Here is a 19,418-nt window from a genome sequence, read left to right on the forward strand (position 1 = left end):
CATATCTAAGAAAGAATTATAAAGCAAAGCTCATTGAACTCCTGTAAGCATCTTAGGACTGAATATGATGGCTAATAGTAGTTTAGAAAACTTTTAAACATAATAAATACAACTAAAAATATCCAAAAAATCAAGTTTAGTTCTTTTTCATAACAGTTCTCTGCATTAGCTGCCCTAGTAATTAAACTAGAGTATAATTATACATTCCATAGCAATGAGTACAGTCTATATTTAGAATAAAAGGTTTTAAAAGTTCAGTCATTTAAGCTCTGATGCTGATACGTCCTATTTTAAAGAAATCACTTATATCACCTTAGAAATTTGTCTGGTGCTCATAAACACAAAGTGAACTAAGATCATTGCCCAGAGGAATTGAATATAAATACTCTCATCTGTAACAAAATGGAGTTATGAAGAGCAATGCATTAAACAAAGCCTATCCAGCTGAAATCTTGCAAGACAGATCTGGCCCACAGGATGATTTTCCACTATCATATAAAATTATACCTTTCATTGGACAACTGGCCTTATTATAAATGGGAGTAATGTAATCCATTCCTAACTGCCAAGAAGTTGAAGTCTTATGTGAGATTAACAACTTGTTTATTCCTACAAATTACAACATTACTGTGTATAATTTAAATGGATAGTGGAGGCCAAGGCTTATACTGCTCATCCTCTAAATCCTTATATAATATGTGTATTTAAGCAGTGGACATGAATGTAAGCAAAGTAAAGCTCTAGCAAAAGACTCCTCCCTGAGTGACAGAAAAAATAGGAATACACTGCATATTCAGGAAGCAACTGTAGCACAGCTAGATAGTCACATGCTGCCTYGAATTGAATTATAAGAGGTAACACCAGTGGGAATGCATCACAAGTAGCAACCAGATAGCAATCTCGCATTCTTGGAGCGAATAGCCTCATTTTTAGCCCTTGCTGAAGCTGTACCTCATTTTCTTTTTCCTGTGCTATTTARTATTACATTCAACTTAACATTACTGTGTAGACATATATAAAATCTCATTCAAATATATTTTGAAATTGAATTAATTTGAAATAATTTGAAATTCTAATTTTACCTTGCGTATTTTAGAATAAAAGCATATAAAGAAATAGGATGAGACATACTGTGTTTTTCTAAATGAAAGATCTTAAGCTTTGCACTCTCTTAGTTTTCTTATTCTTGCGCCTAACTAAGAGAATCTCCATGATTGTCCAGCAGCATTTGTCCATACAGATCTGAATATTATATACTCTTCGACTGATTTTCTTTGCAAAAGTTTGTATCTATCATGTGCAGAGTACAATGACAGTGTAGATGTCATTATATGTCCTTAGCATACTGGCTGTGTATTTAACATTTTGAGTAATTGTACTGCCAAATTGTAAATTATAGTATTATGTGTAGTACAAAGTAATTTGGATTTTTCAGTTCAAAAAAAAACGCTGTTTTTACTTCCTCTCTCCTGAAATTTATTTAAAAATAGTTTCTTAAGCATTTAGGTGATTACATATGCAAGCATATAACATCAGTGGATTTTCTTAAACAGTGATATTTTTAAGTTGTCAGCTTGTGTGTTTTATCCTACAAGCCTTACTGACAGAAGTAGTCCCAGTAACATCCTTGGAATGACAATAGAAGGGACTACTAACATAAGTAAATCTTGCAGGATAAAAACCTTAAGTTAAAATAGGTCTTTCGTCCCTTCCAGATGTAGAACATTATTGATATTTTAAATTGCTATTAAACATACYTATATTAACAAGGATTTATAAGTTTTAAAATACAAAGTATATACTACTTAATACTTGATCAAACTGTTCTTTTTCCAACTGTCCACTGTCACTGACAGTCCACTGACTGTCCTTTGACAGTGTCCCATCTAGTTTTGTGGATTCCTTCCACTTATGCTTTATTCATCTTTAAYTGTTTTTGCTTCCTTGTTTTTATTAAACACTTTAATTCATAACACACATACTTTATGTTACACACACAAAAAAGCTTCCAACACTTGTGTGCTGATCTTTAGTTTATTAAAATAAGTTACAAGACCCCAAATGCCTCTCCCATTGGACAGATGCTACAGACAATTTTTTTACTTTTCACAGTTTTATATAACATGWTATACTGTATGCATTCAAAAATAGTTTTTTCTTGTATTTACTTTTAAATAAAATAAAAACACAGTTACTGCAGAATAACAGTACCTACTGTACTATTTGTAGTACTGAGTGAAGTACAGTAGGTATAGATAGCTTTACTGTTACAGAGTGACCATACATRAAGACCCTCAGGGTCCCTGTATTATTGAAACCATTGTCTTCCTGAAGTCTTCTTGAAGTCTTCTTGACATTTGGTCAACAATACCAAACCACTGCTGTTTTGTAAGCTGTGCAATGAAATAAAGCTTGCTGAACACAATAAAAATGAATGCTTCAGAAAGGTCATTTTATAATTAAGTAGAATGATAACTTAGACAATCTGCTGTCTCTCTTGATATGCTTGTAACTTCTGAGACACTTCATCTAGTGATCTGTTGTTAAGGGTATTATAATAGATGCCTATTAAGTTTGGTTTATTTGTCATCTTTCTCATGATTGCATTTTAAACAAGTATCTCTTCTAGATGAGCTCAATAAATGCTTGAACAATGAAAGAGCAACTAGATGTTTCAAAACATTTATGAGACCTATCAAGCTCTGACTATTTCCCATATTATCTCAACAACACTTGTTTCTTATAAGTTGGATTGTGTGACATTCAGAGCTGAGGAGCAGCAGGTATTTATATCTGCTTCATTTTCCATCTTGCCTTGAAAGGACACTAGGGATACAAACTGCTGGGCAAGGAATAACTTTGAAAGAAAGCCTCAGTTCTGCATAATACAGTACATTTCTAACTTGAAACCACCACTTTTACTGGCTCAATATTAGTGCTTCGGGGCAGAGAGATTGCCTGTTCTCTGAAGGACATGCTACTATTGAGATGACATTACAGCTTTAATTATCTTGGCCTTCAGTTTTAATTACTTAGATTCCCTGGAATGACATATTAAAATCTCACAAAATCAGAGTATTCTTTTCACCTTTCCCAGGCAGAAAGACTGAATTCCAGAACCTTGTAAATAGAAGGATTGCCAGTTAGACTCTATAAAAATGATTTTGAATTTATTCAAGAATGTAGAATGTCTTATATCCTAGGCAGATGTTTTCATTTAACTTTGAGAAACTTTGGTGAACGGAAAGATTCGTTTATCTACATATGTAATGTATACCATAGAAAATTTACTCTCCTGCTTTGCTGCCCTCTTTAATTAACACTAAATCCTGAACTCTTCCTTTATTCGGATGCCTCAGGGATCATGATGACAACCACAAACATAGTACTCCCCTAAATTAATTCCTATTTGAATGAGAGCGCCTTTTAGAGAAAACAGTATATAGCCTCCAAATAAAAGTTTCCAGTGATGAAAAATCTACCACAACCCTTGGTAAATTGTCACAGTGCTCAACTACTTTATTTTTAAGAATTGTGCCTTCTTTTGAATTATATCTTGCCCAACTTCCAGTTATTAATCCTTTTCTTGCCATCTGAGGATATTTATTCCATCATTCAGGTCTGCTACTATACCACAGAATTCACTATAATTTTTTTTTCCTCCCACATGTTTGTTAAACATCTAATCCAGGTACCAGCTACATTTCTCTTGGCTGCTTACAGGAACCACACTGTAGTGAATGAAGCTAGCAAGTTCCAGTGCAGCGTAACTAACACCCACCAGCCTATACCTCAAACGTCCCAAAACYCTGATCCTCACCCAGCACACCCCCTTTCAGCAACTTACCTCACAGCTGTCCCATTCTATCAGTCACCTAATATATCCCAACAGCTCGATATTAATAGGCTAACAGATTTTTACCAAAAAGAAAAACTAGCATGAGAATTGTTTGGAACATAGCCTCTCTGTGGAGTTGGAAATACTGCTTCTGGTCCGATTACTGTAATAGCGCCTCCAAAGATGCCTTGGAAATTTCAAGGCATATGACACCTACTAATAGGAAGGCTCATGACTGAGCATTTGCTGTTACAGTAAAAGTCATGTGAAGAATTTAAAATAGAGCAACACTTCGTGTTCAGCATAGCATACCTAATCTAGGTGATCTGGGCCTCTGCATTTTATCTGTATATCAATATTAAAACACTTCAAGGAAACATGAAAACATTTGTGAGATCTATCAAATACTATTGTATTTGCAACACACAAAATTTTGCTCCGTAACATTTCCAAAATCAGCAAGAAAATACTTTCTATTGTGAGGTATGTTGCTTCACTGACTTATATCAAAACAGCTACCTCTAAAATGCAAGAAAATACCTGAATACAGAGGATCATCTGAAAAAAAGGATATTTTTCATGGACAGAGCTTCAAGGTGTGAGGTGACTGAGTCCTGTAATGCAGCTATAGCTTCACACTTACAGGACTCCTCAGTTGTTACAAGACTGCTTGTTGTAGCCCCTAAGAGAGAAAACAGCATTTAGAATATTTATTGTATTTATGATATTTAAATCCTAGAATAATCTGTGATTCTTCACGGGGACTTGAACCCATCACATAAGATTACAGTAACCACTGGAATACAGGATAGTCAGGAAGGAAAAAAGCACCCTCTATTTCTTCYAGAAATCTCCATACCAGATACTGCAAGACCATGAGTCAAACTCCRTGCCCGTAAATAGCGCTGCAGCCTAGAGCCCACTGAACAATCCTGCACAGCGGCGGGCTGCACGGCAGTGAGTCTCCCTGCGAGTTAGGACGCCTCTCAAGGTTACTCTCTGGGAGTTAAGGGTCAGTTTCTCTGACAAGGAACCATTGAAGTGGTAAGTGACTAATAGCATGCTGAAACTTTGCCAACTTTGCTAAGTTGTATCTCTAGTTGATTGTGCACATAATCCTTTAGACGTAAACCATTGACCAAGTCTGGAATTAAGATTGGATCCATCTGCACTCCAACCCTTCTGAGGAGGAGTTTGGAAAGCAAGAGGGTCCAGTCTGAACCTCACAACGCAAAGGGAGGGTCTCCTTGGCAATTTTGTCTGACCCTGTCCTCTATGCAGCAGATAACCGAGTAAACTTTGCATCGAATCTTSTTAAACCACTGTCTTATTTACTTTTGAACTTGGTTAAATCAATGTCTTATATCAATAAAACTTATCACTGCTTCTGTCTTACAAGTGAAGCACATCACTCATCTGCAACAAGGTCTCTGTCTTGTGAGAGGTACTTTTACCATCACACCATCCACAGGAAAGGCACTGGTATCACTCTCACAAAAATCTATTAAATAATTAGTACTCAAGACCATGACTGACTTTGGAACTTATCTTGAGAAGAATTAAGCTTGCTTCTGTCAGACCTCTAATGTAATGGCATTTGGGGTATCATGGCAATGTCAAATATGGCACTTTCGAGCATACATGAATGTCCTAAGTTAAGCCTTCAGGGAGTTTTCAAGACAAGCAAGGAGACATCTAATGATTTTAGGCACATAAAAAGTTTAGTAGTGTCAAAAATTAGTCGGTTTGGATCAGTTTCTGAAATACAGGTGTAATTTAAATACTTAAGTTTCAGCTTAGGAAGGAATCAAGACTGGTATTTACCACTTTATAAATAACACAAAAATGAAAGCATATTAAATTTAAGTAGTAAGAAATAGAGTTGCATCTAAATCACCAACAGATTTCACCTTACAAGTACTCTTGGTGCATAGCACTAGCAGTATGCATGTGTATGGAATATCATTTCTGATTTATTAAGAGGTGAGAACACAAGGCTGCTTGCAAAGAAACCAACAGTTGCATGAATTAAAGAAAAAGATTGAAATATATCCATTTAAAAAGTTTGTTCCTTCAGTGTTTCACTGAAAAAAATAGTCTATGAACAGATTCATTTCTAGTGCTGCAGAAATTCGTTTGTTTTAGAGCCAGTCTTGAAACTGGTGTCTCCTTGATTTCACTGAACTTGTGAAATCAAGCTCAGCTCTCTTCTTTGGAACATTCCACTAGCTGTATGGGCAATGTACAAAGAAGAACTATTCAAGATTCAGCTGGAGGAAAGCCAGTTCAAAATATCACATCAGCGTGGTTGGTTTCCAACTGACTGCCAGTGAAGTTTCCTATTTGCATTTAAATTYTCCAGTGGCAGATACAGATCATCCTTGGATTACTTCTGTTTTAACTAAATTACTTTTCTATATGGCAATCCTCCATGGGTACCCTGAAGTCTTCTGGAGTCTTTCAGTGAAAACTATAATCTTCCAGTATTTAGTATCCGAAAATCTTGAAGTCACACAAAATATGCTATAGTTCTGTTTTCACACTGTATTTATGTTTAAGGAAGTCTAAACCAACTAAAAATTACTTTTTTTTCCCAGAATGATGTTTGGCTATATTTGCTGATTTTATACTTTGCTCTTACACATGGCCCTTAGCAACRTGATCTAATGCCAAAGTTATCCCTACTTTGAGCAGGAGGTCAGATCAGGTACACGAGGTTCCTTCCAACCTAATTTATCCTATGATTCTGTATTACAAAGGATGCAGAGGAACTGTGAATACTTTATACCATTCTTGTTCACATTAAGCGAAAGCAGCTGGCAGTTTCATGCCTGCCCACTCACCTTGGAGGAGTGGAAGAGATCATACTGCGATAACTCATCTAACACCACTGCTCTTTCTCCCTGCCCCACTATCATCTGTATGCTGCTATGCAGCTGAGTCCCATGCCCCAGAGACACACACCCTAGAAGCCAAATCCCCCTAATTATTACCACTTCATAAAGAAATGCAGATTATAACAGATTTCTGTAAATACAGTGAAGTCCTTAGAAGTGTGATGGTAAGCAAGACTAATGTCTAATTTTAAATATAACAACTTATAACTAAACAAGAAGGATCAAACTAGTTCAAAACATTACTGAAAACAGGCAGAGAAGAATGAAAAAGGTATTACACCATGAAGGAGTTAGTGAGTTGATGGAAAGTTTTTGAAAGAGATTAAAAGGATTGAACACATTAAAGAGGGTACTTTAGTAAATATATTCAGGAAAAAATAAAACATTAAATTATTACTTGAGCATGTTTTCTTATCTGGATTTAAGGTAAAGCCTTCATAGCAGTCACAGGTATACGATCCATCATTACTCACGCAGACCTGCTCACACTCATGCATCCCTGGTGCACATACATTAGTTCCTGTGAAACAAGTTTTGGAGAAACAGTTACCTGATAATATGGTAGCATTTTTGAATACTTCACAAGAGCAATACTTTTACATTTGGGAACCTGTACTATATGTACTTTTTTCAGGAGCTACTGAGATATATAATTGATCTGCTTGCACCTTAGAGCAGTGAGATGAACCAGCTGTCTTACTGAGACTCTTTCCACCTTAATTTTTACAGTCTGTGCTCACTCTGACTGCAGCTGCGTAACCCTCTGAAGGGCCAGGTTGCCTCCAAAGATGAGCTAGGAAAAGTCTGTAGAACAGAGTAACTTTGCAGTAAGGATACTGGAAAGAAATGCTTTTAGAATGTAATTGTACATTGTTACCATAGCATAAAGTCACTGACAAGCTAAAGTAAAAGAGARCAAAGTGAAGTGCAGCCTGGAGGAGAGGACATCATCTCCAAGCTGTCTCCTGCATGGTAGTCTGCAGTTTGTGCTGTAATACAARCTGCGTGGCTAACTGCTGCTATTCTCTCTTCAATTATTTTTTATATATACATATATATAACTACTGTTGCAGATAAAGTAGTGTATGTCTCTTTGCGTCTCAAAATGAGAAAGAATAACAAGAAACCGTCTTATATCACTTAGAATGGCACGTGTTAAGTTTCTCAAGCAGATCCAATATATTAACTTGTTAATCGATTAACAACAATATATATTGAAATATATTTACTTAGCTGAGGAGGATACAGAGGGATAGGAAACATCAGAATATTCTTACTTGAGCAAGTCTTCTTGTCTGGATTCAGGGTGTAGCCTTGATAGCAATCACAGGTATAGAATAGATCATCTCTCACACAGACCTGCTCACAGTCATGCCTCCCTGGTGCACACATGTCGACAACTAAGAAAGGCATTTGAGAAGAGAAGAATATTAATCATTCCCCAAACTTCAGAGCATTTATTTGGTTTTAGTAATTCACATTTACAAATATTTCTTCATTTGGATTCAAACCAGGACCACTTTATTGCACGTCAGCCATACGATGGCTGTTAGCCATAGTAGGGTGTACAGAGTGTGTTTTTATCTGGTTATGAACACCACAAAATCGATGTGACGTTTGGAACACTGGCAATACTTCTCTGCAGTTGTAACAGTTTGCAAAAAGAATTGAACTAGCAGTGACCCAGTTACGAAGTAATCATCCAAAAGAATTTCAGAGAATAAATATCTGGATTTTAAGAGAATATTTGGCATTATTTCAACTCTAATTGCATTGAATAAGCTACTATTTTATGGAGTAAAAAGACCATAAACCGAAGAGTATACGCAGCTGCTAAAAAAAAAAAAGAGAGAGAGAGAGAGAGAGAGACGTGGCACCAACTGCCAGTTACAAAGTGGGTACTTTATGTGTGAAGCTGATGTTCTCTGCCAAATTTAACACGTCAACTCCAAAAGGGCAAGCTGAGAAGAAATTCCTATATTTGGATATTTTTGCAGTAAGGAGATTTAGTAAGGCACAAGCAATTGTAAAGAAAAAAGCCTTTCCTGATCTAGGCTATTTTTATTGTATCACAGAGATCTGGATAGGAAACAGCAAAAAGAGAAATCGTTAGCAGCATACTGCAAAATGAGATTCAAATGAAAAAAGCAAGCGTATTCAGAAAAAATACCTGAAATGTGAATATGCAGGGGGGAGTCAGTGCTATGAAATGAGATTCGGGATTGGACTCAAAGAGGGGATGCCAAACTGAATTCATGTTTGCCTATAGATGTTTATTGCCTCYATAGAATACCAGGTGAGAGTTCATAGAACCATAGAATCAGTAAGGTTGGAAGGGACCTCTGGAGATCATCTAGTCCAACCTCCCCRCTCAGCAGGGTCAYCTASAGCATGKKAGACAGGGTTGCATCCAGGCGGGCCTTGAAGATCTCCAGAGAAGGAGACTCCACAACCTCTCTGGGCAACCTGTGCCAGTGCTCCGTCACTCTCACACAGAAGAAATTCCCCCTCATGGTCAGGCGGAACTTCCTGTGCTTCAATTTCTGCCCATTGCCTCTTGTCATGTCACATGGGACAACTGAAAAGAGTTTGTCCCCATCCCCTTGACACCCTCCCTTCAAGTACTTGTACACGTTGATAAGGTCCTCCCTCAGTCTTCTCTTCCCCAGCCTAAACAGGCCCAGCTCTCGCAGCTGTTCCTCAKAGGGCAGGTGCTCCAGCCCTCTGATCATCTTTGTAGCCCTAYGCTGGACTCTATCCAGGAGTTCCATGTCTCTCTTGCCCTGGGGAGCCCAGAACTGGACACAGGACTCGAGATGAGGCCTCCCCAGGGCTGAGGAGAGGGGCAGGATCACCTCCCTCCACCTGCTGGCAACAGTMTTTCTAATGCACCCCAGGAKAMCATTGGCCTTCTTGGCCACAAGGGCACATTGCTGGCTCATCGTCAATCTGTCATCCGCCAGCACTCCCAGGTCCTTCTCTGCAGAGCTGCTCTTCAGAAGGTCAGMCCMCAGCTTKTGCTGGTGCCTAGGGCTATTTTTCCCTAGGTGCAGCACTCTGCAATTGCCCTTGCTGAATCTCATGAGGTTCCTCTTCACCCAGCTGTCCAGCCTGTCCAGGTGTCTCTGAATGGCAGCACAGCCCTCAGGTGTGTCAGCCACTCCTCCCAGCTTGGGATCATCMRCAAACTTGCTGAGGAKGCACTCTGYCCCCTTAGCCAGGTCATTGATGAAGAAGTTGAACAGGATGGGATCCAGGACTGAGCCCTGGGGGACACCACTAGCCACTGGCCTCCAACTGGACTCTGCACCACTGATGACAACCCTCTGAGCTCTGCCTTTCAGCCAGTTCTCAATCCACCTCACTGTCCACTCATCTAACCCACACTTCCTGAGCTTMTCTAGGAGGATGCTATGGGAGACAGTGTCAAAAGCCTTGCTGAAGTCAAGGTACACATCATCCACTGCTCTGCCCTCAYCTACCCAGCCAGTCATKCCAYCATAGAAGGCTWTCAGRYTGGTTAAGCAGGATTTCCCCTTGGTGAATCCATGCTGGCTACTCCTGATCACCTTCTTTTCCTCCATATGCCTGGAGATGACATCCAGAATGAGCTGTTCCATCAGCTTTSCAGGGATGGAGGTGAGGCTGACCAGCCTAGAAACAGTATTTACCAAACCAGCTCCTAAAAGAGCCAAAACTAAGTGTTGAGGAGAGGTCTTTGCCTCTCATAGGTGTAAGACTTACAACTTGGTTGGAAAGATTTGCCTAGAAATCTCCAGGAATTGGAAGCCTAGGTTCAGCACTTTGTCACACAAAATATAGTGAGGAACAGGAATATGATGAAAGTGGAAAAAAAGATGTTGTATAAATAAATCATCAGTGAGACATACAAAGAGTTTAAGAGTAAAGTTCAAATCCTAATTCACCGATAATGCTATATAATAGAAATTAATATGGCTGTACTATGTGTCAATATATTCATCCTTAAGTATTAGCTATGTCTATGTTCATATTCTCCACAAGAGATCAGCACTAGGAAAGAATATTTCTCTCCAGCCTCTGGAGCCCTAACGCTGGAGTATTTTTGGTCCAAACACATTCACGAGAAAATGTGATCACACTCATCGTCATACAGACTGTAACCAGTCTTCAGAGCACCGTCCTTGCTCTTCTACATCTCATTCCCTTGTGCTGGTTTGCAGCAAAGCTTCCTGACACAGATAATGCACATCACATATTCTCACCAACTATATTATCCTTCCTTCTCAGGTGGATATGGCAGTTCTTGCTCCATGTCTGTGAAAATACTGCGAAGTCCTGAAGAAAATGTCAAATGGTATTTTAACTATAGCAGCTATAAGCTTCACACAACTGTTATTTCCACTAACAGTTGAGATTTGTCTATCTCAAACAGTTACGGGAAATGAAGAAAAAATAAAATTGCACTGTATTTTCAGAAGYTGTACAGAAACTCTTGGGTGATTTCTCACAAAAATAACATAAATTGACCCAACTCAAATGAGTTACTTGTTTCTAGCTGAACACAGTATTTCCTTGATCAGATCTTACCTGAGCAGGTCTTCCTATCTGCATTCAGAGTGTATCCTTCGTAACAGTCACAGCTGTAGGATCCGTCATTACGCAAACAGATCTGTGCACAGTCATGCCTTCCAGGTGCACACATGTCCATAGCTGTGATGAACCAGGTTTTAGAGAAGAAAGCTATGAATCCTTCCTAAACACTCTAGCATCTTAAATACTTCAGCATTTATATATATAATTTAATTAGGATTTGAATCAGGATCCAACCAGTGCCCTGTTACTATCACTAGATTGTGCTGCAGGCAACTGAATTCAATTACTAATTATTTAATGTCAGAGGTAGATATTCGGACTCTAAGACAGTACTGTTCTGTCTCACATAGTCTGATTTTCAGCAGCAATTCTGACTGCCCCAAATAGCCTCAGATAAAGAGAAGCTACAACACCATACCGAGGACTATCAGTAAACTGTAATGTGTCAAGGCAGAAGAAGCTATCTTTTAGAGTATCAGTGATTAACTATGGCAAATAAATTTAAATTCGTATTTTCACCCATGAGCTGAAGGCTGGCATAAAATGCCAGTTATGATATGTGCAAATGCTATTAAATGCTGCAGAATTATAAAGCCTAGCGAGAACAACAAACAATGCAGAGGAACTCTGAAGTTATATTCTCTCTTCTGAAATAAAAAGAGTAAAAACTTAACTGAATACTGACCTGCTCTCCAGTTACCTTTTATACCAGTTATAAAATAGTTACTCTATTCAGCTTTTCAAGCCTTCTGGATTTAAAGGAACAATACAAGAAAAGTATTTGGGGAAAAAAAGTTTTTATAATTGGTATCACTTTTCAAGGTGAAAATCCAAGGGGCAGTAAAGCAAGAAGCTGCTTTGAAGTGGAAGGCCGGGGCTGCTTTATCACAGAGGCCTACACCGCTTAGGAGCAGAAGCAGCAAGCTGTATAAATGCAGCTGAGTTTTGACAGGGGGGATGGACAGGATGTGGGAAAATCACCGGATTTTAGGTCCTCTGCGGACTAGCGACCCTCACGCTCCCGTGAGAGCTGCACGGCAGAAGGACTGCGGAGGAGAAGCGACCATGGGGAAGGTGGCGAAGCGCCGGGCCCCCAGCCGAAGCGGTCCGCAGGGAGCGCTGTCCTGAGGCGCTGCACGCCATTGGGCCTTGAGGCCACCTGCGTCTCACTGGGGGCCAATCAGAACTCAGTTCTCTTGACACTGGCTGGCCAATCCAGAAGTTGGCAGGCTCCGATTGGTCAAGCAGTGCTCCTGACCGGAGCGGGGCGGAGAGCCGAGGTCCTCGGAGGAGGTGGAGGCAGTGCTGGGGCATCTCTAACTTGGGTTCATCCTTTCCCAGGGGCAAGTGGCAATTCTAAAATACTATGAAGACCATAAAATGGCAGGTAGGTGCCAAACTGCATTTTTTAATCAACGCAATTAAACAAAACTTTGCTTTTTTAAATGAGGTGTCTCAAGTTGTTGTTGCAAACAAAAAAGAAAGGCTACAAATGAATTCTTATTTTAAGAGCTGATACCTGCAGACAGTTTGTCAAACAGATGCCGTGAAGGTAACTCAGAAAGAGTGTGTCCATGTCTCCATGAAATTTGTATGGTAAAGTAGCCTTTAGTTCTTACCTGAGCAAGTCTTCTTATCTGCATTCAGGGTGTAGCCTTCATGGCATTCACAGCTATAGGATCCGTTGTTACTCACACAGACCTGGTCACACTCATGCCTTCCAGGTGCACACATGTCTACAGCTGTGAAAGGCATGTAAGAGAAACAAGTTTCTTGTTAATAGAAAGTATTTTTGGATGGAGTGGATATTCATGTTTACAAATATTTTGCCATTTGGAATCAACCCAGAAACAGCAATAGTAATTTAAGGAACTAGAAAAATGGTAAGAGAAATTAGCTATGCAGTGTCATTTGAAAACTTTGTTTTGGCATCCAGCCCTAATGAATGATGCTCCTTTGGTCATAACAGAAAGGACATTGATGAAATTAAACTACAAATCACCATTAACTATCCCAAACTTAGAAGATTTGTTAATGAGATACAGATGTTTGCTGTTTCAAATGAAGTATGCAAATAGTTTCTCAAATCTTATTACCTTTTTAAAAAGAGATTTTTTTTCTACCTGAGTACATGTACTGAAGAGATACTAGAACCTTACCTGAGCAAGTTCTCTTGTCTGGATTAAGYGCGTAGCCTTCATAACAGTCACAAACATAGGATCCACCACTACTCACACAGACCTGCTCACAGTCATGGGTCCCAAGTGCGCACATGTTCACAGCTGCGAAGGGCATTTACAGAAAAAACATTTCAGTCATCCCAAAGCAAAGAAACATCCATTAATATTTTATGATTCACAGCTTCAGCTTCTTCACATCTTGCACTGCTTGTTGGATTAGTAGCAGTAAATTGAAGTGCTGTATCCCTGTCACAAATGTTACTGGCAGCTTCAACATCATTTGTGTAGCCAGAACAAAGAGGCCATCAACCACCATGAAATAACTGCACCAAGGAAAGTCAGCGTCCGAGATGGCAGAAAGAAAAGATTAATCTGCAAAAGGAGTTCAATGGGGAAAGAGAGGGATTTTAAGTGTTTATGTTTCACTGGAAATGGGACCTCAGCACTTGGAAGATCCCTCTGGATTATTGTATCCAATCCCCTTCTGTTACTGGCAAAGGTTAAATAATCCCATTCACAAACATATCAGTCACTATCTGCCAGCTAGCAAAATTCTGCTTTCTGGCATTTAACTCAATTTATGAATTTCTGTTGCTTTGGAAAAAAACACTCTATAATGTAAACTGAAATGTGACAGAAACCCTCCCCCCCAAAAAAAGTAAAATACAATAAAAAAGGATAACACATTATCTTCCCAGGGATAAAAAGAGTGTCTGTATATCAGTGGTTCAGAAGAGGTACCAGCCTGCAAACTCGCTTGTTAGAGTTGCAGCTAGCCAGCTCTGTCAGGTTTAAATAGTTAGCTCCAGAAGAGCCTATGGAGGAAAGTTCCTGCAGCAGGGTAGCTTTACAGGCATATGAACCTCCCAAATGAAAGAGAGAGCAGAAATATTGCCCAAATCTAGAGAAATGAGAAACTTAAATTGAAAAATTAGGTTAAATTTTAAGGGACAAATTCATTCACCGGAGACAGTAAGGTTATCTCATTGAACTGCAAAAACTGAGAAAATGGTGATAGCAAAAGCAATGTGATTGATAGCATCTGGATACATCTGTTGTTGCAACAAGGCCAACAAAATGACCGTTATAATGCTGGGCTGTCTCTGCAGTGCCGTACCTGCACTATCTTTTCCTTCTGAGATTGTCTAACTACACAACTAACATTGTGTGTACTCATGTAAACCTCTGACCAATGTTTCCACAAACTGTATTTAGCTTTGGAGCCTGCTCTTTCTGTAGATCACCTCCAGGCACACCTGCTTTTCTCCASTGACCATAAAGGAAACTTAGATATTAGCCAGAATTTAGATCATTTTTAAATGACAAAATTTAGATGGGATGAAAAGGGAAGAGGGAAGACATGGAAAAATGAAGAGAGAGGCCCATTGAGTCATTACCTGAGATTTTACTTAAATGAATGGTAACAGTGTGGATATGGACTACCGGTAAAATCAGCCTCCAAAGCTTTATTGGTGAGATAAGAAATGAGACACAAGAGCACTTGAATTTTCTCATCTATTTCTGAATGCAAGGCAATATTTCCAATTTTCTGAAATGTGGAAGATTTAGATGTACCCAGTAAGGCTGTCAGAAAATGTGTCCTCTCTCTGTATTGGCAGTAAAAAACACACACAAATCAAGCTAGTGTCTTTTCACTGTTACACTCTAGGGAATAACAGAATTCCTCTCAATGACTTATGAACAAAATCTATGGATTATATTTTCAGGTAGAGCTGAGAAGCTGAAACTCAAACGGTCACATTTTTGTGGTAGGAAAGTCAAGCTTCCACTGACTTCGACAGCAGTTCAAGGCTAAGATTTTCCATCTCAAGGATGTTCTCCCTTTGAATGATGTTCTTAATATACCAACAACTTGATCTTAGCCAACTATTTTGCCTCTGAACATTAGTTTYCCTGTTTTCAGTCCAGCTCACAAACAAATTATTTGGCTTGGCCTACTCAAAGAAAATCCTAGCTGTCACTGGTGAATCTGGATTTCTCTCTGACCAAGCAGCAGTCTGGACTTGGAGAGGATCCAGTTTACCCACTGTCTTACAATATCCTCCAAAGTCCGTTTGTGTTGTAAGAACCTTTTGAAAATTATTCTTTTTTACCTCATTTTTGTTTATGAATCCTAGGGATGGATTCTGGCTTGTAGCATGCAGGAAGCTCAGACCTGCACTGGGATTATACGTATTTCAGCTCTCTTTGATTTATCCTCTGGCTCAGAGGGAGCACAATTCTTATGTTTAGGCACAAAAACTTTAGTCTTAAGAACAAGAGATTTTTCTTTGGTGCCATGAAAGGATTTGCTTTAGCTAGAATATAAGTGGAAAATGTAGTACTATTTTCATAGTACACATACCTGTCCAGCTAGGTGGGAACTTGTACCCACTTCAAGAYACCAAAGAGAGAATGTGGTCACATCAGTAATACACCTATGTCAAGCCAATCCTCAAGGCATTTCCTATGTTAATTATTGGGCAAAGTGTCCTGTATACAGATGGTCCTACATGCTTATTTCATACCTAGAAAAAGAAGTCTATTCATTCTAAACATATTACTCACTTTAAAYATATTCAAAAGGTATGGTGGTAATTTTCAGTAAGGCGCTGAAAACTAAGTAACACATTCTTGCCAACCAAGCTCCAAGGCAATGGTTATTACTTTAATTCTCTCATAATGCTCTTTACATCTTATTTCACCCATTAATTCCTGGAGACTTATTTTACAAGTCATTTTGTCAGAAATTTACTATAAAAATCTACTTTACAYAAGTTTTTTAAATGTCAAGAAATCATCATTTGTTTTTCTGTTGGTGTGGCTGTGGCATAACTCTCTACAGGCAGCTCTAAATTTTCCAGGTACACTCTGCTTTTTTTTGTAAATGACAGTAATATCCTACATTGGCTTAGCATCATTAGTAGATGATGCTCATCCAAACCATTGTCACGCAGCATGTTTTCAAGTCCAGCCCCCAAAGAACTAAGCTAATTCAACACAGCCCTTAAGAGCTGCAGATATAGTTCCTCACCAAAATCAAGTCACAGAGAAAAATGGGAAAAGGTGACGCTGGCACACTGAAATGGCACAGCACTGCTTGCAGAGTGAAAGTCCATCCCAAGATGCCACGTTATTGTGTCCTGATACTTTATCCTGCATCAAATTTCTCAAGCCAATGTAGTAATTCACACACTACAGTGATTTTCCTGACTCTAGGTCTGCAAGCAACGCTTCAGCACCACACTCCTACCCTTCTTCTTTCCTAGCTAGACAGGAAAATAAATGAGCAGTGTGCTCTCCTCAAAAGTCAATATGTGTACATAGGTGAACCCCAGTGGACTGCAGTGCCTTCTCCTGCACCATGTAGTATCTGAGTGCACAAGGAGATCCACTGAAATCAGTTCTGTTACTCCTATGGTAAGATTACTGTTCAAAAGGAAAGGTCATTTCTTGGCCTCCACTGAATAAAAGGTTTGATTTGGTTGCCTTTGCCATCTTTGGTGGCAAAGGAAATATTTAAATGTGAGGCATAACACTTCTCAAAAAGAAAAACTTCTTTCTTATGGAGTGGACCCACAGCAGGAGCCCAAAGAGCATTACACTGCCCTCTTGGAATTACCGTCTTACCACAGAAAGTCTCTCTGAATTTGGATGTCAGCTTTTCAATCACACCATAGGTCTCCACATAAAAGACATGTTCATCCAGTGGCTCACTGGCCATCATCCTCAGGGACTGCATGTCTGCCCGGTCCACCCCAACGGCATAGATCTCAATGCCAGCTGCCTGGGCGCTTGCTGCCACATCTTGAACCTGGTCTTGTGGCCGTCCATCTGTCACGATAATGACCACCTTGGGGATATTGAAGTTTGCTGGCCGGGTACCCATTTCCTCAGTGAAGACTTCATCCATGGCAGTTTGGATGGCAAGGCCAGTCATCGTGCCAGCAGATAAAGGTTCGATGTGAGATATAGCCTCCTTCATAGAGGTTTTATCAAAGTAGGTCCGGAGGGGAAACTCTACCTTGACAGTGCTGGCATAATTCATGACTGCCACACGGGTTGCTCTTTCACCAATATCCAGAGTATCAATCATTTTTGATAAGAAGATTTTCACTTTCTCAAACTCTTCAGGTCGGACACTACGGGAACTGTCTACGATGAACACAAGGTCTAGAGGCCGGTTCTTGCAAGTAGCATCTGTAAAGAAGGAAGGAAAGCACTTTGATCATCTCCTACGCAGAACCAGAACTCTCACCAGAGCTGAGAGCTGTAAGATGTGAGACTACTCCTCCATGAGGAGCAGTCTTGATTTACTATCAGTACTTACTATGAGTACTCTTGATTTACTAAGAGGAGGATTAAAATTACAGTGAACTACACATTAAAAAATCTAAAATATTAATTCAGACAATAGTTGTAAGCATTAAAAAATAGATCCACATTTGAGCCCACAAAATGTCTAAGTATCCATGAAACAAAGGGTTGTAGTTCACATATAACAGCCTACATAATAGTGTAGCAAGGATATATAAATGTGCTTATTTTTTATTCATTTCAGAGAGATAAAGCCTGAATTTCATTTTTTCTAAGCCACATAAATCAAGCGAGAACATGCTATTAATAGTAACAACATAGCAGATTGATGATTAGGAATCACTTCTTGTTTGAAATTCACAATCCAAAGAACACAACAAGAAGATGCAAAAGCCAACACGACCAAAATGCAGATGATACTGTGATCAATGCCTCYTTGGAAGTTGTTACTGTTTTAAAGTAAGGTTTTTCTATGGCAGAGAAAAAATGGAACACAACATTTATGAAGTAATTTTATATGTAAAAATGAACATTTACATATATTTTCCCAATTTCTAAAACTCCTCACTGACAGAAATCTAGACTGATGAAAAGGAAACCAAAAAAAGCTGTAGCTCAGAGGGCAGAACAAGCATCACTTCTTCCAGGAAGATTAAGGAGAAACAAAACAGCAATATTAACCAAGCTAACCTATATGCTCCATCCTGATATCCTGATCTGCCGTTGGTGCAACCATGAATTTAGTTTATGCGATCACTCTATACTTTGTACTACTGATTTAAAAAACAACGGACAAACCAAAACCACTATTTCTGCAAAAGAGACATTCTTGCTCAACAGCGCATTACATAGCAAAAAGTATTTAGTTTGGACATACTGCCTAAACTTGCGATCCTTGCAGACCTCTCCCARCTCCTATAGAATTGACTTCTACTATTCCAATTCGTTAAAAAGAGAGAGAGAGAGATTTGATTTTCTTCACAAGTCTCTTAGAGGTTCACCTTGTGTAGAGGTAAAAGCAGCATGTTTTCAGTCTATTAAAGAACTTATTTTGCAAGTAAATAAGGGAGAAAAGAAGCAAAGTACCTGCTACTGCATGGTTCCTGCAATCAGGAACCATGCAGCAGCATTTTTGTTTATTTGTTTGCATTGAGACAGGCAAATCAGCTACATCAGTTTAGGATCCCATCCCAGGTATATTATATAATTCTGCACGCATGCTATAACATAGGTTTTGCATAAGGATTTAGAAGGATGGTTTTGTGCCCCTTGGAAAGATGTCAAAGTAAGAAGAAATGTTTGTGCATGCAAGCATAGCTTAAGACTCGAAAGAAAAAGACAGACAGTGTCTCTCCTAGAAAGCAAGACAGCATTCAAGATGCGTAGGCAGAATCGTTTTCTAGAATAGGAGTTACAGCTGGGAAAATCAGACCAAGCTGCAGAACATCCTCGTCCTCCGGGGAATCTGAAAGAGAAACGCTGTGAAAGCTAGACACGAGGGGAGAGCAGCTACGCAGAAGGGAAAGGATCGGTACGACCGGCTTTGCAAGAAGCAGCAGCGGGCGCGGCTGCGCACGGGCCCGCAGCCCCCCGCGCCCGCCCGCCGCGCCG

At 39.3% G+C, this 19,418-nt stretch overlaps 1 protein-coding gene across 1 annotated transcript; it reads right to left on the minus strand.

Annotated features, from left to right (window-relative positions):
• Window positions 1-2,015: 2,015 nt before the first annotated feature.
• Window positions 2,016-18,510, minus strand: MATN3 (matrilin 3). Its single transcript, XM_085304872.1, has 9 exons — window positions 18,498-18,510; window positions 17,121-17,690; window positions 13,470-13,592; window positions 12,930-13,052; window positions 11,305-11,427; window positions 8,013-8,135; window positions 7,133-7,255; window positions 4,413-4,520; window positions 2,016-2,532 (listed from the first exon to the last, which is right to left on the minus strand). Exons 1-9 carry the CDS (start codon window positions 18,508-18,510, stop codon window positions 2,477-2,479), a joined length of 1,362 nt encoding a protein of 453 aa, XP_085160998.1. The 3' UTR covers window positions 2,016-2,476.
• Between the last annotated feature and the right edge of the window lie 908 nt (window positions 18,511-19,418).

This window comes from Rhea americana, unplaced genomic scaffold (assembly GCF_003343005.1).
Source record: "Rhea americana isolate MKP2758 unplaced genomic scaffold, rheAme1 scaffold_211, whole genome shotgun sequence".
NCBI classification, from domain to species: domain Eukaryota; kingdom Metazoa; phylum Chordata; class Aves; order Rheiformes; family Rheidae; genus Rhea; species Rhea americana.